Raw genomic sequence first — 22,721 nt, 5'->3', positions numbered from 1 at the left:
CCCTTCAGCTCCTGTCTCCCAGCTCCCAGCGGGGGAGCTTCTCTCCCTGCCCTTGGCGTCCCTAGGCATGCAGCTGTGTGCCTCTGGTCTGTAAGTGCCCATCTCTGTAAGTCTCCTTCCACATCTTTCCTTGATGTGTATAAGGACGCAGTGTGGTGGACCAGGGCCTACCTCAATGGAGGGGCACCTCACCATCACTGAAGTCTATCTGAAAGACCCTACTTTCAAATAAGCTCAGGTATCCGGTACCTTTCAGGAAGACACAATCCAACTTAGCATTCCTCAGTGCTAACGGTGATAGGACGAGAAAGACCTCGGCATCCTGCTCTTCTCTGCTCATCTAACTCCCCTGTCTTCTCAGTGCCTGCTGTGTAATAGAACCACGACTGGGAAGCCTCCACCAAGAAATTTCTAAAATGTTCCAGCCCGAGACGAAAGAGCCACCTCTGCTGACCCACGTCCTTCAAGTTTCTGGAGGACAGCCGAGGCCGCAGGCTGCTGGGTGCTGTCGAAGTCCAGGGTGACATGAAGGCCGAAAGAACTACCGACACAAAGGGCAGGTGACCAGCAGCAGGTGGCAGGGACACCTCAGGAGGCCGGTGAGCTCACAGGGCCCAGAGGCAGATGCACAACATTCCTAGTGTTACAGCCTGCTTGCTAATGAGAACATAAAGCCTCCCTCCTGGCTTCAAAGAAGAGCTTGCACTGCAGATTCTGGGCCCGTCTCCTGGCTCAGGGTCCTCTCTGTCCTTTTCCCAACTGGTGGCAGTTTGGAGGGTGAAGATGTATCTGCACGATGGCTCAGATGACCAGCCTGGCCAGGTCACAGGGCACCTTGGAGGACAGAGAGCTGCATCTTTGTATGTGTATTCCCAGCGGGATCCTTCTACCACGGCAAAAGGATGCCCCGTGATGCGTGCTCCCAGGGGTGTACATGTGCCGTTGTGTGGCCAGGCTGAGCACTATCAGGGTGGTGGCTCTGTGGGTGAACTGTGTGCAGTTGCAATGTCATGTGCTCACAAAAAGGATACACAGCCACCACCTCCCCGCCCGCCCCCCGCCACTTTGCTTCTGTCTTGGTGCAGACCTGGCATCCGTACACAAAGGGCATGCTCCACCTGGGGCCGGCCGGTACCGTGCATGAATCAGCACAGAGGCCAACAGGAATCTGCTCGCTAAGCACGCGCACAGCTGAGAGCTCTCTGCACCTCAGCAGCTGCGTATCAGGCACCTGCCCTTGGCTTTAGGTAGGTTTGGCCGCTAGGAGGAGAGCGTGATGGGAAAGAGAAGGAAGAGGAAGGGGAAGAGGAAGGGAAGCGTTAGAATATGCTTGCTTCCCTCTCCTTTGGACAGTGCTTCTGGCCCCTGCTGCATCTCCTCTGGGAATCTGGAAAGCCCGTGTCTCTATGGTCTCAGTGTCCTCCACAATCCAGCTGCCTCTGGCTCTGAGCAAACCACTTCCTCCCACTTTCTCTGGGGGGTGGGGGAAGGGACCCCTCCAGCCACTTATATCTGGGTGACTGAAGACTCCGCCATCTGTCTGGTTCTCAGTTCTTCTACCACTGGGAAAATCAACTCCCTCTATTCAATTCCCTGTTTGAAAGACATAGGGCGGTTTTGCTTTCTCAGAGGAACCACGGCCAACAAAGAAACAGCGACATTTATTAAGCACTCAGAAGGTTCAAGTAACTCTCCCACATATCACCTTGAATCCTCACAGGAGTACAGGCGCAAGCTGACCTACTGACTCCATGTTGTAGATGAGGAAAATGAGTCTCAGAGCATCACAAGAAACCTCCACTTGAACCCAGCTGCCATGGAAAGAACTCAAACTTTGCGATCAGTCCCTTTTCACCCCTTAGCAGCTATGTGGCCTCAGCAAGTTACCTCATCTTTGTAAGACCACTGCCCAGTTTCAGAATGTTTTCATCCTCCGCAATAGAGCCCTGGTACCCAGGAAGCAGTTGCTCCCACCACCTCTTCCCCAAACCCTGGCAATTACTGATCTGCTTTTTTGTTTTCACCAACATGCTGGGTATTTCGTATAAAGAGAAACATGCAGTATGTGGCTGTTAAGGCTTGAACTGTATCCGACCATCACCAAATCTGTAGGTTGAAGTCCAAACTCCAGTACAACACAATGTGCCCTTCTGTGGAAATAAGGTCACTGATGACACAGTGAAGATGAGATCATTTAGATGACGAGTGCCCTTACCAAAAGGGGAAATTCGACATGGACGTATATACAAAAGGGGAGTGCCACGGGAAGACAGAGGCGACACTTTTCTGAGCCAGGAACACCAAGGATGGCCAGCAATCCCCAGAAGCTAGGATCCCTCTCCCACCCTTGAGAAAGAGCCAGTTCTGCCCACATCTTGACCTTGAACTTCTAGCCCCCAGAACGGAGACAGAAGGTTTCTGCTCTTTAGGAACTTTATTTATTTATTTTTTGATACCGGGATCTGAATTCAGGACCTGGCGCTTGCCAGGCAGGCCACTGGGACGGTGAGCTATATCCCTGGCCCTTGGTTTCTGCTCTTAAAGCTGCCTAGTCTGCAGTTCTTTGTCACAGCAGTGCTAGCTGGAGAATACGCAGGCTTTGTTTCGAAGTTCATCCGTGCAGGGTGCGTGTAGGGTCCTCCAGGCTTCCTCTCAGGCTGTCAACAGGAAGTGGTCTCCGGACAGTATGGAGGGGACAGGGGAGCACTGTGGGAAAGAGACGTGTCCGGATACCGAGGGTGGGGTGAGACAAGGGACACCCACAGTCCTTCCAGGAGACAAAGCTGAGCAAGCCACAGCCAGGCACTTTTACACTTCATTATGGTCACTGCTGTGGGACCCTGGAGCTCACAGCCACCTTCTCTGTGCCCTCCCAAGGAACAACCATCAGCCTGTGTGGCTTCTCTCACTGCTCCAGAGGGGTCCGGAGCTCTAACCCTGCACCCAGGAAGCGGGGGACTCCCTGCCCGACACCAGGCAGCACCGTGGGGTGGTTCGGGTTGTGGTATTTGGAGCCACACCGCCTGGGTTCAAATCCTAGCCCTGCTTCTGCCGCTCAAGAGCCCCGTCACTTCCTGTGCCTTAGTTTCCCTGTCTGTAAAATGGGGATAGTTACACAGTAAAGAAGTAAGTCATGGTGCCTCATACAGCCTGTGGGCACTCGGCTGCACCCTCACTCTGCAGCTGTGCTCCTTGGCCTCGCTCCCGCCATGACTCTGCCTTGCTCAGCGACATACCATCCACTCTGTCACCTGTGGGGATTTCTCCTCCCACATCGCTGCATCCAGCCTGTCTCCAAGACGGGACTAACCCTGTCCCCTGCACCCCAAATCGGGCTCACCGCCCTGCTTTGGATCCCTCTCCGCCTCCCTCCACTCCACTCTGCACCACAGAGCCAGGGAGCGCTGGAGACACACGCTGGCTCATCCTGCACCCCTGGCCGGGACGGGGGTGGGGGGAAGGCTCCCCGGAAAGGCAGGGGACGGCAGGGGTTCTACTTCCGTTCTCCTCCTACCCCGGCCCCTATGCCTCCTCCCCACGCACTCCACCAACCACCCTGAGTTCCAGGCCTCCCGAAGGGCTGGCGCAGGGCCCGGGACACAGCAGGCACCCGGTAAAGGTAACGAGGGGCTGCCTGAGCGCGCGCCCTACACCCCTGTGCCCCCACCCATCACGCTCTGCCTGGAGCGCCCTTCTCCTTCCTGTTCTCCTGACCACCCCTCGCATCTCCCATCTAGAAGAACTGTGACCCCACCCCAGGCCTCAGAGGCCTCCCCCCAGCTCTGCTCCCGCGGCCCCTTGTTTGTACACTGATCCCCCGGGATGCTGAGAGTCAGCTTCGGCTCCTCTGAAAAACAGCCAGGATCCTATCATTTCATGGGTTGCTCTGTTCAGCGAAAAAAGAATGAAGAGGTGAGGGTGTGAACGTGTGAACGGGTAAATACGCCTGGGGGAGTCAATTCCCCCGTGGGGGGAGCTTTTACATACTCTGCAAGACAAAAAGCAAACATCAGCTCCTCTGAGAAGCACCCCCTGGTTTCTCCAGCCGACAGGAGCCCAGCCTTTCTGGAATTGAGGTCTGCGACAAACTTCTAAGCAAAGATCCCGGTAGACAGATTCCCCCTCCCACTTCCGAGCTGCTCAAGAACAGGCCCCGCCCTATTGGACGCAGCGGCTAGACGGCTACTGCTGACGCCCGGGGCAGCCCTCCTGCAGTTTGTCCCTTACCACGGCTGCAGTGCCCTCGCTGACCCACACCCACTGCTTCTCCTTGCTCATGTCCCCTGCTCCAGCCACCCTGTACGTGACAGCCTCGCACAGGGCCATGCTGCTCCTAGTCTGAAGTGACCGTCCCTGCGAGTCCCCGGAGCTCGCCCCGCCTCCCCCAGGCCTGCTCAGCTGCCACCCATGCAGCGAGCTCTCCCCCAGCCGCAGAGGTCCACGCCCTGCCCCGTGCTTGTCTTGCCTGCTGTTTGTCTCCATGGACAACATGCTCGTGGTCCCGCGTGACGGGGACTTTCCCCACCACCCCAGCACTGCGCATAAGTATTAGGCACTCAGTATGTATTTGCTGAACGAATCTCCGGGTGTTCTGGACTGAGTCTGAGGTCTGGTTTGTAAATTTGCTGGATTTGAAGAGACTAAGGGATATTACTGGGGACAAAGGGGCAGGATGTGGGGGGTGCTGAAGCTGCGCAAGCCAAGGTACACACAGTCTCCCCAGACCACGGTGGCCAAGCTAAGAAATAATCGTCTCTGGAGAGCCAAATCCTTCTTCATCCTTGACCAGGCCCTCTTCAACCCAAACATATCAGGCCTCTGCCAGGCGTGGATGGGGCTTTACTTAGATGTTCTGGCTCATGGAGGCCCGTCCTAAGGGTGAGGGCAGTGACCCAGTCACCAGGGCAGCCTGGGGTGGGCTCGGCTCAGAGGTGAGTTCAAGTCCAGCTCTGCCTCTGCTGCTTCCTCTTCCGAGGCCCACAGAAGCCTCCTTCTGTGGGGTTGTGAAGAGTCCACCAGCCACAGATCCTGAAAGAACACAAACGAAAGGCCACGGTACCCTGAACTGCTTCTAGCCGTGGAACTCACCAAAACAGGAGTATTTTTTCCTTCCAGGTGACAGGATTCTCCAGAGACGGGACACAAAAACAACTGCTGAAAGAGTGATGAATGAATAAAGGAGTCCGTGAATCCCCGCAAGTTAGCACAGGGACGGGTGTACACATCCCCAAGGAGGATGTACCACGCTGACCAGGCTCCAAGGAAACCGGCCAGTCATCAGGAACTGACAGGGGTGTGCAGGCTGGGCGCAGAGCTTCGTCCTCTCCGACTGTTTGTTTGCGGGTAATTGTTACAGAGGTTACTACACAGAGAACAGTGGTAAGAGCAGAACTCAGTGAAGATGTGGAACCACCACCCAGGACGAGACACAGAATGTGCTCACAGCCCCGGAGGCCCCTTCCCCATCAGCACCCCACGAGGGGAGCCACTTTGCTGACTTCCATCGCCCCAGGTTAGTTCTGCCTGTCTTTGAACTTGATAGGAACAGAAGCTTGTAGTATGATCAGACAGTTCTTCCATCCGCTCTGCGCTAGCTGGGGGTCGCCACGTGAACGCCGACAACCGGAACCTGGTGTGGAAGTGCGCTGCTGGGGGGCGTCGCCTTCAACACCTGAGGGGGCGCGGTTTGCAGCGTGCAGTGACAGTCTTCTCCAAAGAGCTGTCTTGAGCAGAATGATTTCCTTTCCTCGCTGAGAGCACCCCATCCTAAGAGCCGCCCTCAGTCTGACAGCAGGATCCTTCCTCTCCGGGCTGTGTGAGTCAGATCCAGAGCTGGCATCGTGCGCTGTTCTGGTCACGACTCTGTGCCCACCTCCTCCTCTGAGAAGCCTGCCGTGCCAGCCTGGCCTGCAGCCAGCATCTGGCAACCACTGGGATGCCCTGAGGAATGGGGTCTGCCCCTTCTTTACACCTGCTGCCCGCTCCGGCACTGGTGGGCTACACTGTGGCCCCTGGGGTCACACAGTCACAGGGGGTGGCCACGGATCCACATCCTCTTCTCTGATGGGCAGCAGGCACACGACAGTTTCTACCAGGTGGATGACAACAGGCTCAAAATGGCTTTGGGGCCAGAGACCCAGGTGCGAGTGCCAGCCTGTGTCACAGGCTCATGAGTCTCCCACCAGGGATGTGTGACCCACGCTGGCCCGTGAGGATGAAGCACACTGCAAAACACACAGGCGAGATTTTCATTGCGTTGTAGCTTCTACAGAGAATAACGAGGAGGAGGCTCAGCTGCAGGGCGGACATCTGGGGCTAGAAGCCTGGGTTAGACTCCTGCCCTCATGAACTGCTGGCTTGGTGGCCTTGGGCAAGTTACTTAACCTCTCTGTGCCTCAGTTTCCCCGTCTATACAGTGAAAATTGTGACAGTCTCTCCCTCACACAGAGGTTGAGAATTAACCACGTTGACGTCATCATTATATAAAATGCCCAGGGCAGTTCCTGGTGCATAGCAAGGAAGACCTTAATAAGTACTAGCTCTCTATGATATACACCTGATGAAATAGTTAATTCAGTAATTAATTAAGCAATATTGAATCCTAGTTGTCAGGAGGATAAAATGAGACAACCTAAGGAAAGCACCTGGAATAGGAGCTACTCCATGGGTACTGGTACAGTGAGTGAGCAAGGGATAACTGATGCTAGTTTTTAAACTCTTTGCTATTAGGGTTCCTGAAAAGAGCAATGAGCCGCGCAAGCAGCTAAGGGCGGAGAGAAACACAGGCACCATTAGGGCTGTGAGGGCCTAGCCTGGGCACCTTCCTCCTCCGGGGTGACTCGCCAGGCACCCTCTGACAAGCAGGGAGGGTCTTCTGGGGGTGTCTGGACCCAGTATCTCCCCAGCACTTGGTACCAGCAGTTCCTCTGCAACAGCTTGCTGATGTCAAGCCTGAAACGATCTGGAAAAAGCAACCAGGTTAAAAAAAAAACAACAAAAAACTCAAAAGCCCAAACTTCAGGTAAGTTTCCTTTCCTTTCCTCTGGAGATGGGAAGAGTGAAGAGAAATCAGAACCACTGCCAAGAACATGAAGGGCTCTTAAGGCTGGAGATGAATGCTTTGTTCTCAGCTCCAGGAAAGACCGAAGAAGAAGAAAGGAAGGATGTTACCCTCGGCAGCACAGTGATTATGATCAGAATCAAGGAATAACTTTCTTGTTCAAGTCCTGGAACGCTCAGTGGGAGAACACGGGAACAGGGCCGCCGCAGCCTCCTTCACTCGAGACCACTTCGTGTACTTTCATCAGAACCGAGGCCCCCACCAGAGGCAGTGCAGAGACCTGGTCATCGGGACCACCAGGGAACTGACCCCTCTGCACTGAGGGGCACCTGAGGAAGGGTCAGCTGTTTCAGACCTCAAAAGGAAGGGGCCGGGTCAGAGGCTGTACAGGTCACAGCAGAAATGGCCTTGCCTTTGGTGTTCTCTGTACACAAAGATTTTACTAAGGAATTTACACAAACAGAATTGGCTTACCATAGGCCAATCGACTGTCTCTTTTTGAGACAGGCGATTTTAAGGGTTTTTGGTGCAATGATGCATGTTTAAACTTGCTACGAGGAGTATTTCCAGGGGTGGGATGGGGGTGGTAAGAAGGCAGGCAGCTTGTCAAATTTCATCAGATCTGTATTTTAAAAAGCTTTGGCCAGTCTAGCTCAGGCAGGAAAAATCCCCCCTTGGGAGCACCCACTGCATAGCACTTTCCATTAGGTACTTAGTTTTACACGTGTGATAAAAGTGTGTAAGCGCATACACCCAGGTTTTATTTTTCCCTTTGCTTCCTTTTGTGGTCAGTTTTGGCATGTTTATTACAGGAGAAGGATTTCGAGGGATAGAAACCCAAGGTGTGAATTGTAATTTACAGGGAAAAAAGATTCAACTATAGACGGCTCTCCAAGGCTTTGATCCAGCAATCAATGTGCTTATAAGCCAAGAGTGGCCCATGATAAAAACCTGGCAAGAAGTCATGGGCACGGTGCCTGGATGCATTTACGAATAAAGGGATCAAACACCATCAGTGATCCTTATCCATCTATCTGGAGACAGGGCCTAGTGTTCTTTTCATTTAAACATTAGGTTCATTATTTTTTTCCCCTTCGACTTTATAGAAAAATTGAAAAAGACAGAAGGAGATAAATCACTCCCAGTCCCCACGGCCACCATGCTAACATTTTGGGTGAATTTCCTTCCAATGTTTTTTCCCAGCCTAATAAAACAACCACGTCAGAGTCACATCTATTTCATACCAGCTGATCTTTAAAGGTTCTACATCTGTGGGTTTTTGACTCACTCAATTTGCTATTTAATAGAATTCTCTCCATGTTTAATAACCCTCCTAATCATCGCAGAGTTAAAATGATACATTTTTATCTAAGAAATGCCTCAAGAACTTTCAAAAGCCTGCCTCACTGGGGAGGCAAGAAAGGGCTTGTGCTATTTAAATATGGCAGACTAGAGAGGAAAACAGGGAGGAATAAGTAGAAATAGGAGTGAGAAGAAAGGAGAGACAAAAAGGAAGGCAGGAAGGGAAGAAGACGCCAGAAAAATGGGTGCATATAGAAAGGAATCTGTAGGTTGGCCGGGTAGGTATATGGAAGGCACAGTGGAAGTGCAAGGAACCCTTGGAACACATAAAAAATAGCCACTGCATGAGACGACGAGATGACCAGTGTGAAGGCAGAGAACAGGCCAGAGGCCAGCAGGCAACCCCGTGGGACAGAACCCGGGGGGCTCAGGCCACAGGCCACAGTGGCCACCAAGGTACAAGAAGGGAGACCCTCCAAGCAGCAAAGCCAACAGGGCCTCTCCGCCTACCAGGCATCTGGCCTCGACTCACACTCAGGAATCCACGGGCAGAAAGACAACAAAAGCCATTTTTCATGCAAGAGGAGTTGGACATCAGGAAAAATCAGAGCCCCTTTGTATGACATGCCAAACTGCTGAAGCGAGAAAATGTCTCGGGCGAGGGCTCAGATGCGAGCTGGGGACAGCGTGCTCGCCCTGGGGAACCCGGGCGTCAATGTGCACTTGTTATCGAGGCTTTTCAGAGCGAGGGCCGGAAGCGAGCGCAGGGCAGTCTCCCCCAACTGCATGTTAATGATGAGCTGGTGACACGGCCTTGGCCTGGCCATCCAGCCCCTGGAAGGGAGCCTGGGTGTCCTGAGATGTCCTCAGGAAGTCTTGAGGGATCGGAGCTCTTCTCCTTGCACAGTTTGGTGTGTGAGGTAGGGGTAGGCTGGGTAGGGGCCCTGCAAAGTCACAACCAAAGACTCCCTTCCTTGGAGATCCATCGTCACTGCAAAGAATCCAGTGGATCCTTCGGGTTAGCAAATGACAATAACGACCATGGACTGTGTGCTGCTCATCCCAGCCCCAAGCCAAGCTTTACCTGTCCTACCTCACTCTTGCCAGCAAATCTGCACGGGAGGTAGAGCTAACAACCCCACTTTGCAGACAAAACAAATGAGGCTCAGAGAAGGTTCTAGGACTGTGTCAGAATTTCCCAGCCAGGAGGAGGCAGGATTCAAACCTGGACTCACTCTGGGTCTGGACCCTGCACCACCATGTCCTGCCTGGTGTCAGAGATGACAATCACAGAACTGCTATTTAGGTCAGGTCCACTGAGGCACAGGCAAGCACACGGAGCCTCGCTGGTCTTTCCTACGCACTCCTCCTCGCAGTCTCTCTGGACAGGTGGGCCAGGAGGAGCCCCTAACCTCCAGTTCCGCTGCTCTGGCCACACCCACATGAGGTGTGTGTGTCTTTCATGCGGCCAGTGCTCCAGAACCACAGAGGAAGGCCCCATGGGTGTCCTGCGCCTACAGTGCCCAGCTCAAAACCAGGCACTCATTATATGCCGCGTAAATGCTTGACAGTGACACAGTTCTCCAAGGCAGCCCTTGGCTCTGGGGGGTGAGTTGGTGGTGGCTCTTGGGAAAAGCACGTGTGACTGGGCACACACTTCTGCCCCCCAACCCCCCCCACACACATTCTAATCGAAGTCTTCTTGGGGGCACAGCCAGACACCAGGGCTAGCTACATAATTTGCCGGGTGTGGTGCAAAATGAAAATCCAGTCCTCTTGTTAAAAAATGATGAAGGATTTCAAGATGGTGACAGCAGAGCTTGGAAGAAATTGGGGGGTTCTTCTGGGCACGGGGCCCTGCGTGACTGCACAAGTCTCCCCACTGCACATACAGCGCTGCCCTAGTGAAACCAGTCATTTTAGACCCTTTGCACATGATGTACGACTGCAGCCTGGGTTTCTCTACAGCAAGTCTGATTTCAAATTTCCTAGATTCCCCTCCCTCCCCGCCCCCCAAAACTATGACTATCAACACCCCAGGGTCCCAGGAGCACCTCCTGTATTGCCACTTACACCTATAACAGCAACCATCACCACAACAGAAATCTGTCATCTAGTCTCTGCCCCCAAGTTTTAGTTCAGAAAATACAGTTGTCCTTGTGCCATTCGGCCCATAAGGGAGCCCAAAGCCCTGGGGGCGCGGGGCGGTGTCACTTACAACCTGGTGTGTCACCACAAGGGGGAACTGCTTCCAGCCAGCCAGCAGGCGACTCCCACATCCCCGTCCCGTCCCCAGACCAGTGCTGCTGCAGCCGCCGGTGGGAGGAGGTGCCTCCATGTCCTGCGTCCTAGGAAATGGCTCCACCACCGTTTCCGCAGGCTGAGCTCCCGACATGCTCCTCTGCCTCGCGCCCTCCACTCCCCCACTGCCGACCAGCCAGCTGGGTCTCCTGGGATCTCTGGAATCCATCAGATCTTCCTGGGCACCCCCCAGGGCATCACATCGGCTCAGACCCTCACCGTTTCAATGTGTGGACAACTGCAGTGATCCAGGGTCTCCCGGCTCCAGCCCATCTCAGAACAATCCCCTCGATGGCTGCCCACTGCATTGAGGATCACACCACCCCTCAAACTCGGCAGAGAAGGTTCTTCGGGACCCCGTAGCTCCCTTCCCTGCACCGCCTTCTGCTGCTCCCAGGTGCCCTGGTCTTGCTGGCTAACAGCTGCACCTTCAGTAGAGGAGGATGAGTGACACTGCACCGTGTACCAGGCACCATCTTCTCAGAGCTTTTCATGCACGATCTCACTTAACCTTTGTGACAGCTGTATGCAGGCAGGGGTGTCTATCATATCCCCAATTTGCAGGTGAGAAAACCTGAGACTTGGAGAAGCTGGGGAATTAGCCCACAGCCATGGAGCTAACAGGGTACGGCAGGATTCAGATGTATGCCCCTAGGGCTGCGCCCCAATTTCTCCTCCTACTGTCACCTGCAACTCCCTTCTGCTCAGTGAAGGTCCTGGTGGGAGATGACGGAGAGCCGGGTGGAGCTGGAGCCATGGCGTTTCAGAGACCAGGGTCTGAGCCTGACTTTCTCACCAGTGGGTCGCAGTCTCACTAAAGGATGTCAAGCTGCGGAGCACCATGACCAGGCTCGAATCTGGGCAGGACCGCTGTGGCTGTGCGCTAAGACAGCACGGAGATGGCTAGGACAGTGAGGCAGATGTCCTGGCATGAGGGGGAAGCAAGGAGTGTATCCTGCAGAGAAGCCCACAAGACTAGGAAGGTTGCAGGAAAGGCAGACCCAGCATTTGCTGGATGGAGGGTGGATGCCGGAGCCAGGGGGAGAGGGAAGGGCCAACGCCCTCAAGAAGAGACCCTGCCAACCAGCAGCCTGTCACATGTGTGCGGCTCCCACCTGCGAGCGGCTCCTTGCCAAGGTGTCAGAGGGAAATGCCATGAGTGTTTCCAAGAAGCAAGTCTGAAGTCACCTTCTTCTCCACGGCGTCTCTGTGGGAATGCGGCCCGCGCCTCCTCACCGCATAGTCACACAACCCTCGCCCCCGTGGGCACACTGCGAGGGGCAGGGCTAGAGACAGGATGCAGGGAGGCTGGAGGAAGGCAGGGCTGGGGGGAGGAGGGGTAAGAGCTTAGAGATGGAGGGAGGAAAGACGAAGGGAGAGGAAGAGAAGAGAGAGGATGGAGGAGGGGTGGGTATCATTTCCCAATCGATGGCTGAGCAAATCGAGGCGGCTCCAGGACAGTGACGGTGAATCTTTTAGAGACAAGAGTGCCCGAGCTGCAACCCAAAACCCACTTATTTATTGCAAAGTGCCGACACTGCAGTTTAACCTGAATATCCAATGCTCGGCCGCTGGGCGATGCTGGGGCGACTTGGCTCGAGCGCTGACAGAGAGGGCTCCGTGTGCCCGTGGCTGCGTGCATGCCGTAGGTTCACCACCACCGCTCTAGGAGGTCAGGGAACGAGCCAAGCATTGTCCAGATGGCTGGTGGCAGAACCAGGACCAGGGCTCTTGCCTCACCTGCTGATAGTCTCCACGCCCCAGCATCCCACCATCCTTTATCCTCCCCTCATCCTTGACACCGGAAGTTCATAGCTGCAGCCTGGGTGCCCAAGCGGAGGGCCTGGTTCCCAGTCGATGGCAGACAGTCGGGGTGGGGTGGCTGAACTCCTCCCAGGTGCTTGCTTTCTGCTCCTGGGTATCACTGAGGCCACTGAGCTTCAGCTCAAGGCTCCTGGAGGTACCTGGCTCTTCCCGGCCTCCTCAGGGCCAGGCCAGAGCATTTGGCAAACTCATCTAGACAGCAAATGTGACACGGGTAATGCATGCATGGATGGCTGTCACATCTGCCGGGCACCAGCTTGGTGCGAGACCCTCTTTCAAGACCTAATTGAAGGCTTCAGCCACTAATTTTATGGTTCAAAGGAGCAATTCAGGGTGAGCCAGCCTCTGCAAAGTATGAAACAGCTCCACAGTCTTCTCTTCCACCCCAGACCCTGGAGGTCAGGGAGATGACCAGAGGTCCTGTCCATGTCAGCTGCAAAGTTTAGGTGGCTTATTTTTTCTAAAACCTTCCAAGGTCAGGAATCATGGAAACATGGAGAAAGCACTGATAAATTCCAAGTATCCATCTATACGGTGTCAGGTGCAAGCTAGGCATAGTGGTGCACAGAATTCCAAGACTCTGGGAGGCTGAGGAAGATCACAAGTTCAAGCCCAGGCTGGGCAACTTAGGGGCTGAGAAAGACCCTGTCTTACAACTTAAAAAAATAAAAAGTAGGAAGGGCTGGGGATGCAGCTCAGTGCAAAAGTCCTGGGTTCAATCTCCAGTACAAAAAAAAAAAAAAAAGGTAGCAAGCACAAGGAGGGGTAACAACTTCAGGGATCGATTCTATGACATTATTTTACAACAAAAGAACTAGAGTTCAGAGAGGGGCAGCTGATTTGGCTGGAGACACAGCTGACAAGTGGCAGGGTCTGTACGTCTGGACTCACACCCAGGTCTGCGTGACGTCAGCACTGGTCATCTGCAGCTGCTTCTTTCGTGTGGAATAATGGAGGGAAGAAAGGGTGAGCTAGGATGAGTGCCAGCCTCCACCACTGAGGCAGCAGGTGACAGAAGCTGATGGCAGGTGAGCCAGGAAGACTGGGAACTTCCAGTGCTGGCTTTTCTCCCAGGCTCTGATTGGAGCTGGGCTGGGAGAAGCGACTCCTTTGAGCCTCTGCGTGTTCTTTCTGGGATGACACAACAGCAAGGGACAGAGCAGGGACAGATAAACAGCACCCGCTGAGCACCACCTTAAAGGACAGGATCTGGCAACCGACTGTCGGCTTTGCCTTGCACCTGCGGTCCTGGGAGGAAAAGGCCTGCGTGTGGGCCCAGGTGTGTGAGACGGAGAGGGCACCAGCAGCCCTGACCAAGCCCTGACAAGGCACCGACAGTGAAGCCGTCTGCAGCTGAGCGACACCAGCAAATGCTTGACAAGCCCAAGGAAGGGGTTGCTTGGGCTTTAGGGACGATGGCGAGAAGTCTGGGGAGTAGGTTAAGGAGGGTGAACGTCAGGACACAGCAGTCCTGGTGTTTTAGGGGAGAATGCTTTTCACTTAGTTACATCTCTCGTCTCCTGTACCCTCATGTGGTGGCTCCCCTGCCCCTCCTGGCTGCTGCAGGGGAGTAGAGGTACCAGCGCCAGCCACAGCGAAGTGTGAGATCACCCTGTGGCATCCAGGAGCCAGCAGAGGGCTTGGGGTCTACAACAGGCAGTGTGTCTGCTGGCTCTGCAAAGCCCCTGGAGCTGTACCAGGCGGGTCCCCCCGCCCCCACCGTGTGTGCTGCAGCTTGGCAGCTAAACTCCTCAACTGCCTCATCTTGTCCAACACGCGCGACCCACAGCCAGGGGCCTTGTGGAAAGCAGAGGCCAGGACAGACCCATCTCTACCCAGAGGTGTCCTAGCAAGCGGTCCATTCGGGCAGCACCTGCTCTGGAGCTGTGTGCTGGCTGCATCCCTTTTAGTGCCTCATTCTCACACTGTCCCAAGCACATGGACAACACGAGAGAGTGTAGCTAACCTGCCCAAAGCTACACAGCTACCTGGCGAAAGGGGGGTTTGAACCCGAAGTCTGACCCCAAACCCTGCCTTCTTCCTCCAGCAGAGTCCACTGCAGCGTGAAAGAATGGCCCCTGCTATAAAGGGCCTCAGATGAAACTTCCGGCCCTCTGGATCTGAAAGAGCTGGGCTTCTCTTGTAAGAGATTTCCCCTTATTAAATGCACATTATCCATCAAGCTTCTACCTGGTCACGTCAGTCTTTGCTCTGGCCTCCAGGAAGCTCCAAGACGAGTCTGTGCCCTGCCGCTAGCAGCCCACCAGCCCTGCCGCTAGCAGCCCACCAGCCCTGCAGGAGATACTGCCTACACTAGACTCAGCCAGGATGATATTTTCCTACTTTTAATTTACATGCATCCCTGCCCCTTGCCTCTTTTATTATTTATCCTTTCCTTTTCTCCTTTATTGGCTGGGGGAAAAAACTAAGCAGTAAAACTACGTGATGTAATTTTCCGAACTCTGAATACCTTTTCCTATGTAGAAACTGACACGCTAGGGAACAATGACTTTCATCTGTGACTATGTCCCGACTGGCGCTCGGAAGACAGGGTCTTGTGGGGCATGCGCCAGAGCATCATGGGGGGTAAAGAGCAAGGATTGTGGGGACTTGGGGGCTGATCTAGGGAGGCCCTACCCAGCCCCACCCTGGGGGACAGAACCAGCTTGTTGTTTTTTTTTTTGGTTTTTCTCCAGTACCAGGAACCGAACTCATGACCTTGTGCTTGCCAGGCAGGTGCTTTGCCACTGAGCTAAATCCCCAGGCCGAACCAGTTTGTTTTTGAAGCTGTCCCTGAGAAAGCCAGTGAGAAGGTTCTTGGTGAGGCCAGGGCTCCTCCTCAGCACACCAAAAGGCCCAGGGACAGGGAAAGAGCCACACAGAGCCCAGCAGGGGTGCTCTCCTCGGACACTGCACTTACAGCTGCTACCCCACAATAGGGTCGCTGCTGTTGACCAACCTTGCCCAGTACTGGTCTGAGGGGAAGCTGTGCTGGAGACAGAACCCTGGCCAGGCGGCTCCCACACTCTCTTCTCCTCGATGCTAATGACTCTCCCTACTGCCGTGTGACCTTGGGCAAGTCACCCTGCCTCCCTGGTCTGAGTGTTCTTGGCCCCGCAATTCGAGGTCAGGCTCCATCAGCAGTTCTCAGCAGGGCTGGGGACTCAGGCTGGGGCATTGCAGCCAGGTTAGCATTATTATTAATAAAGGAAGGAGCTGGGGCACCTAGAGCCGATGCCAGGTCATCCCATGAATGGGGTTGCTCCTCCTTGCTTGTGTCCCATACACTCTCCCCAAGGTCAGAGAAACGAGCAGAGCGCTCACGAGCTCCCAGGAATCGGGCCCGCCCTCCTCCGCCTGCCATCCCAACACCCTGAATCATACTTCCCCTAGGTCAGCGGTTCTCCGAGGGAAGTAGTTCTGCCCCGCAGGGGACTTGTAACAACGTGAGGAAACATTTTTGGTGGTCATGCCTTGGAGGAAGAGGTGTGGGCGGGTGCCAGGGACGCTGCTAGACATCCTCCAACACATGGGACAGTCTCCACAGCAAGGAGTGGTGCCGCTCCAGACCCCAGCTATGGCAGGCTGAGAAAGCCTGCCTTGTCAAGCGGGCCCATGACAACGAACCCATAACCCTAGGGCCAGTGTACTGTGTTCTCCGGAGCTGTGCTTGGTGGAACTTTCCAGCGTTATCTTAGGCTCTGTGGGTGTAGGGTAGTAGGGTCAGAACCTGGGAACCCCCCAGGGATGCCCCTTGATTTTCTTCCCAGTCATTGTTCCTTGTTTCTTCCTACCCCATTAAAATGTGGCGCCCTCTTCTGGACAGCTGTGGCAGCCCAAAGAGGTGTGGTCACCTTCCCTGCATATTTCTCCTTGCACTCCCTCCCTCCCTCTGCATCTCCCACCTCTGCTGCTGTCATCCGGCCCCAGGTCCCCAGTCTGATCACCTGCCACAAGGTCTGGATGGGTCTCCTGATGGTCTCCCCGCCTTCTGCAACCTCTGTTCTCCACATGCACTAGAAGATCTAGAAACATACACTGGATCCTGTTACTTCCCTTGCCAGCCCTGGTGGCAGCTATCACATGTCAAATATGGCAGGCTCCTGCCCCAACCTCAGAGCCCTCTCTCCCGCCTCCTGACCTTCGCTTGGATTACTCTCCTGTCCTCACGAGCGCTCGTCCTGCCCTGGGGACTCTGCTTGCCTTTTCCTCTCCCTGAAAATTCTTCCTCCAGGTCCTTTTGTGGTTCAGGTTTTGACTTAAATGGGACTGTCACTGATAGCCCTTTTCAGTCCCCTTCATCAATGACAAGAGCCCTCCCTGGCCTCTCCCAGGATAGTCCCTGTTCTGCTTCCATCTGAACACAAACCAGCACCTGGAAGTGTCACCTGACCCATTAGAGTGTGCCCTGTCCACCGGCATGACCAGCTCTGATTCAGATCAGGTATCCAGTGAGCACTGATGAAGGAAGGAAGGAAGGAAGGAAGGAAGGAAGAAAAGAAGGAAGGAAAGAAAGAAGGAAGGAAGGAGGAAAGGAAAGAAGGAAGGAAGGAAGGAAGAAAAGAAGGAAGGAAGGAAGGAAGGAAGGAAGGAAGGAAGCATATTCAGGAGGCAGGTGGGCCATCTCCCACACAGGTGTAACTTGGCAGGGAAAGGGTAAAACGCACTCAACTAAGGAATACCGAGGGCTCTTCCAGCTGGAGACACCCCCACCCGACTCCCACACCACACCAGCCACGCGAGGCCACACAGAACCACCTTCAACCTGGAGGCAAAGGGAAAGGGCTCACTGGGCAGAAAGTCAGAGGGCAGAGGAGCATTCCAGATCAGCCAAGCCCCCTTTTCAGAGGGGACAGAGGCCCACCACGTGGTCTTCTGAACAACCCCCTGCCCCATTTGTCTATGGGGTTCTCTTCCTTCCTCACCTCTGAGACCCTGGGTCCCACGCCCAAAACTCCTTCCTACTCAGCTTCTGTGACTGTCCTGGGAGCCCTCAGAGTCTCACGTGTCTGGGGAGACTGATGCAGGTGATTTATTTTAAAAACCTGGTTTTCCTAATGAGCTTTTCTTAAGCCCTCCCCTCCAAAGCCAGCTCTGTGGAAGGGCGTTTAAGTCAATCCCCAGGCTGGGGTCCACCAAGAACCCCAGCTCCTCCGTGGACTGGATTTTCTCCCAGGCTCTGACTGGGGTTGTGCTGAGTCAAGCCAACGAAATCAGCTGGCTCCAGTGAAAAAGAGCTGGTGTTTCCTTACAAAAAGAGAGAAAAGAGTAGAGAACAGGAGAGACCAGAGGAGATGGGGCATGGCATTCCGGGACAGGAAGAGAGGACACTCATTACGGACTAGCCGTTACACAGCCCCCAATTCCTATGCTGGAGCCCCAGTCCTTCCTGTGAACACTGGTGTGAATCACGGTGTGCAGTGATGGAGCCTCTGGGATGCAGCCCTAAGGCTGCGGTCCTCCTGTGGGGATCTGTGCTCTCAGGGAACACACGGAAGGGCGGGTTCTCTCGGTCTCCGATGTGCGGACCGGGCGAGAAAGCGGCCATACCCGACAGCGTGCATCTCGGTCCCGATCCTCCCAGCTCCGGAACCTTGGAAAGTAAATGTCTGTCATTTAAACAGCCCGTTTGTCATGTTTGGTTATGTAAGCCTGGGCTGACTGGAACCTGCCCCTTCCCAAACCTAGCAGTTTACACAACTGTCTGTCCCTGGCCGTGCAGAGCTGGGCTCAGGAGTCCGATAATTAATGTTTACCCGAGAGTGTTGCTGGCACTAGTGTGAGTCGTGTGAAGGTCTTCAGTATGTGATGGTTGTTGTTATTTACCCAGAGGGCCTGAGGGCCGGGGGATCAGCTGGGGACCCTGGTGCACAGGGAGAGGAGCCAGCCCTGGCTGCTGTCACCCACCGGGGCCTAACTGCCCAGGCCGCATGCGGGTTAGCGCAAGAGAAAAGGACAACGGATACAGAAGGGAAAGTCCATGGCATAGCATTACCCGGATCACGCTTCTCACAGGGATCCCAGGTTGGGAGTGTGGGGTAAGGTCAGCTTCCTAGTTCATGGGCATGGGAGAATTTCAGGTGAGCTGGAAGCGTGCGCACCCTCCCCACTTGTGGGTGGGTAGACACCCCCGACTGCCCTCTCAATCCCCTCCTCCAGGGCGTGGTGCTAGGGTTTCCTTCTGTGTGCCATCGTGCGAAAAAAGCCTGGTGTAAGAGCTGCTGCCCAGGTGAGGCAGATGAGCACGAGTATGGCAAAGGACATGCACATTCTCAGCTTCTAGAACCTTCTTCTCCTGCTAGTGTCCAGCACAGAGCTGACACACACAGGTACAGGAGCCACACCTGGCATTGAGGCTGCCTCCTTAAGGCTCTGGCAGAACTGTGAGTGCGGGGGCAGCTTCCTCTAGGGGAGCTGGGGAGGTGCTGCTGAGGCTCAGCTCTGCCAGGACCATCTGCCAGGGCGCGTGCTGGGCTCAGAGCGTTCTTGACAGCAGCACTATGACTGGGTCCCTTGCAGGCCCTGACCCCAGGAGCACCAGCAGTCCAGCGAGCACTCTACAGTTCGTGGTGGGCATGGGGACCCTGGCAGGTGGTCATACCCGGGTCCCTCTGGGCCTAGAGCGTCCTGTTGCCTCCATGTTTCCGTGGGGTCTTCTGTCCCTCTGCAGTCCACATGCCATACCGTGTACTCGGGTTCTGCCCTCTGTCCCTTTCTAGAATCCCGCAGAGGGGGAGCAAATGTTGGCTGACGATGCCTTTGATGGAAAACAGATCTCCTGCCCCCTTTGTTATGTCCCCAGCCTTGGCTGAGGGTCACCAGGGACACAAAGAATGAAGTGAGGGTCTCAGGGGCTGGGGCGCAGGTGACTGATTGTAGCAGGGATGGGGTGGTCCCGAAGACAGTGGAAGGAGAGACACAGAGACACAGAGAAACTGGGAGACAGAGAGACAGAGCAGAGGGGAAGGAAGGAAAGTGAAGGGACAGAAGGGAAGGGTGTGTTATGCAATTTTGTACCAGTTGTACATCCTCGCCTCCGAATGCCTTCATGCTGCCGCCAGCCCAGACTCAGACCTGGGCTCCACTGGGTAGCCAAGTGCTTGGTTCTATTTTTAATGGCAACCCAGAAGCTGTTGGGGAAAGGGCAAGATGACATGGCAGGAAAGGCTTTGTAGTGAGACAGAGGCTCAAATCTGGCCCAGCAGCCTCTGGGCAAGTCCTAGAACCTCTCGGGGCCTCATTCCCCCGTCTGCAGATGTGGGTGAAGTCATTACTCCCTTTGTGGGGCCACTGTGAGCCTGCTCGGAGCTATCACACACGAGGTCCTGGCACTGAGCAGTCTGACGCTTGTCCCTCGGACAGGCACGTGTGAGGGGGATGCTGCTTGGGAATCAGAGCGAGGCTGGGGCAACACCCTCGCCCAGCTGCAAACATACATTGAACACACAGAGGTCGGAGTAATTAGTCCACCATTTATGGCAAACACCCAGGAACGAGTTGCCAGCAAACCCATCCGAGTTCTGCGCTGTACCCTATGCCTTATCAGCTGCCTGCTGCAGTATTTCTTCAGTTTCAGCTCAGGGATTTGATCACCCCATCCCGTTTTGGTTTGGATGTAATTATTTTGGGGTGCTCTGCTAAAGAACAGGTGGAAACTATGCATTTCCCACGTAAAAGCCAACACGGAGGCCTCCCTCCCATTCCCCAGGGGGTGGCCTGGGGTTAATGTGCCAGCTAGATTTTAGCTCTGGCCACTTGCTGCCAGGCATTCTTGGAGCTATCAGCTGGCTCTGCGAGGTGTCAGCCTCCGCGGTGTGTTTTTATAAGATATGCTGGGAGTTCCTACCCAGGTCGGGAACTGTCATAATGATTGGAGGCACAACAAGGAATCTTAAACCAGCTCTCCCAGCCCTGGGTCCCGGGAGCTTTAAGAAATGACACAGGCAGCCCCGTTCAAGTCCCCCAGATGGCTCCCTCTACCAGTGCAGCCAGCTGCCCAGATCAGCTCGGGGCTCTCTTGATGAACAGCGAGTGCAAATGGCTCGAGGCAGCTGGCAAGATGCTAAGTGCAGCATCAATCCTAATTAGGATGAGGAATTAATAAAGGAGGCATTCAAGTCCCTGTGAAGGCCAGGCTTGCCAGTGTGCAGGATGAGTTCCAGTTTCCCCTGGGAACCTCGAAGGCCCCAGGTCCATGCACTTCTTGGGGTGGGGATGACAGTGACATGATCCACTGTGCCACACAGGTGGCACCCCGAGACGCCTGCGAGCTGGAACACGGGGGCACTGCAGCCCCTGCTGTGTGTCTAACTCAGGTTCTGTGGCAGGTAGTGACGTGGGTGCATGCTCCAGCTAAGAGGAGTAGGTGTTCGTGATCTGAGCAACGGCACCCTCAAAATGATGTTTTTCCGAAAGAAAAGAGGAGGGTGTGCTGGTGGGCCCGCCCGCTCCTTTGTGTAGCTATGCTCTCCCAGCTGCACATCACTGTTACCTGGAGACTCCGTGTAGCCCTGGAATTAAGCTCCAAACTGCAGAGGGCAAAGCAGCCCCATCTGGGGGTCCATGCAGGGGACACAGAGGGGGCAGGACTCCAGTTGAGGACAGGCACGGTCTCGGGGAGACAACGGGGGGCAAGTTCCACTTGGACAGGCAGACGCGGCTTACAAAGCTTCCTTTCACATGACTCCAAATGCGGCGGGGAAAAGGCAGTGTCTCTAGGAGCTCTGAGAGCGCTCTGCCACCTCCACCGCATCCCGCCAGGCTGAACTAGTCGTAGGGCTGTAGCTGCAGTAAGAGAGGCGAGATGGATGCTAGAACTTGCCAAACAACCCAGGGGCGGAGTGAACCTACCAGGAAAGGTGCCAGAAAAAGGAAGAGGAAACTCCGACCAAAGATTTTTGAGAAATCAAAGCAACGCTCAACCAACTCGTCCCCACTCTGAGAGCCAAAGACCAAGCGGCAGGCCTGCCCGCAACCTGGCTGGACCACACGGTCCCCTTACAGCCACCTGTTAGTTCAAGTTCCGCAGCTGGGCTTAAGGGCGCCCGGGAGGCGGGGACGCCGCGCGCATCTGCCTACCTGGGGGCAGCCCGCCCCACAGTCCCGGGCAGCCTAGGGGCGTCCCAGCCGTACCACACCTACTACGTCGCCGCCTCGCGCACCCAGGGGTCGCGGCGCGCGCCCCACAGAGCGACCACGCCCCTCCCAGGCCCCGCCGGATCCACCGGTGGCCCTGCGCACCCCAGCCTCCCCGGCAAGGAGGTCTCCGCAGGCTTCCCGCTAGGCGCCGCGACCGAGGGCTCTCTGCCTCGATGGGGGGTACTTGTGTCGCTCCCCCCACGTCGCCACTGCGCAGATGGGGGCGGGGCGGTGACCCCGTGGAAGAGCTGGCGGGCGTCCGGCGGGGGCTTCCCGGCTCCCCGAGACACGCCTGGGGCCCAGCCCCATCTCCAGCCCTACCCCTCGGCGGGGGCCGAGAGCCGGCGCCTAGCGGCCCCAGCGCTCCCCGCCCCCGGCCGGCCCCGCCCCAGGATGGCCAGTTCCCATAGCAATCGCAGACACCGGTTGCCAAGCAACCCCTCCCCCTCCCCCTGCGCCCGCTCCCACCAACCCCAGCCTCCTCCCGCCCCCACGCCTGCCTCCACCTCCCCCTGGGGCGCCAGCGCGGCCCCTGGGGATCGCTCGGGTCTGGAGCTCCGCGCGCGAGCGCGCGCGTGAGTTTCGGTGTTTCATTGTGTCCGTGTGCGAGGGGGTGTGCGCGTGCGAGTGCAGAGTTTGTGGGATCGGTGTGTCGGGAAGGTCCCTCTCCGCCGGGGACCCGAGCCGGTGCACAGCTGGTCGCGAGGGGACCCACCCACCCGCTCCGGCTCCTTTGTGTCTCGCGCGGAGCCCGCGCCGCACCCACCCCCTCCCCGGCCCGCGCCTCAGCCAGTGTGCGTGCGTGCGTGTGTGTGTCCGTGTGTGTGTGTGCGTGCTGGGGAGAGGTCCGTACCTTCGATGCAGCACACCCGCCACAGCCCCGAGTGGGTGAGGTCGCCGCGGGCACGGCGGGGCGGGGGCCCGTCGTCCATGGTCAGGTTGGTGCCGTTGCAGATGTGCGCGCTGGAGTAGAGCCAGTAGTCGGTGCCGATGGCGATGGCCATGAGCGAGAAGGCGGCGAAGGCTCCGGCCGTGGTCAGCAGCATCTGCAGCCCGCGGTCGCATCGCACCATGGTGGGCGCCTCATAGTCCGCCG

General features: G+C 55.8%; 1 protein-coding gene across 1 annotated transcript in view; it reads right to left on the bottom strand.

Annotated features, from left to right (window-relative positions):
• Nucleotides 1–22,715, bottom strand: part of Cacng4 (calcium channel, voltage-dependent, gamma subunit 4) — a 59,123-nt gene extending 36,408 nt beyond the window's left edge. The window contains exon 1 of the mRNA XM_005402149.2: nucleotides 22,479–22,715. Coding sequence (XP_005402206.1) covers nucleotides 22,479–22,698 — 220 coding nt within the window. The 5' untranslated portion in view covers nucleotides 22,699–22,715. The remainder of the gene's footprint in view (nucleotides 1–22,478) is intronic.
• Nucleotides 22,716–22,721: the final 6 nt, after the last annotated feature.

Source organism: Chinchilla lanigera, unplaced genomic scaffold, assembly GCF_000276665.1.
Source record: "Chinchilla lanigera isolate Chin_1 unplaced genomic scaffold, ChiLan1.0 scaffold00077, whole genome shotgun sequence".
NCBI lineage: Eukaryota > Metazoa > Chordata > Mammalia > Rodentia > Chinchillidae > Chinchilla > Chinchilla lanigera.
This window is presented reverse-complemented; position numbering and strand designations above follow the sequence as displayed.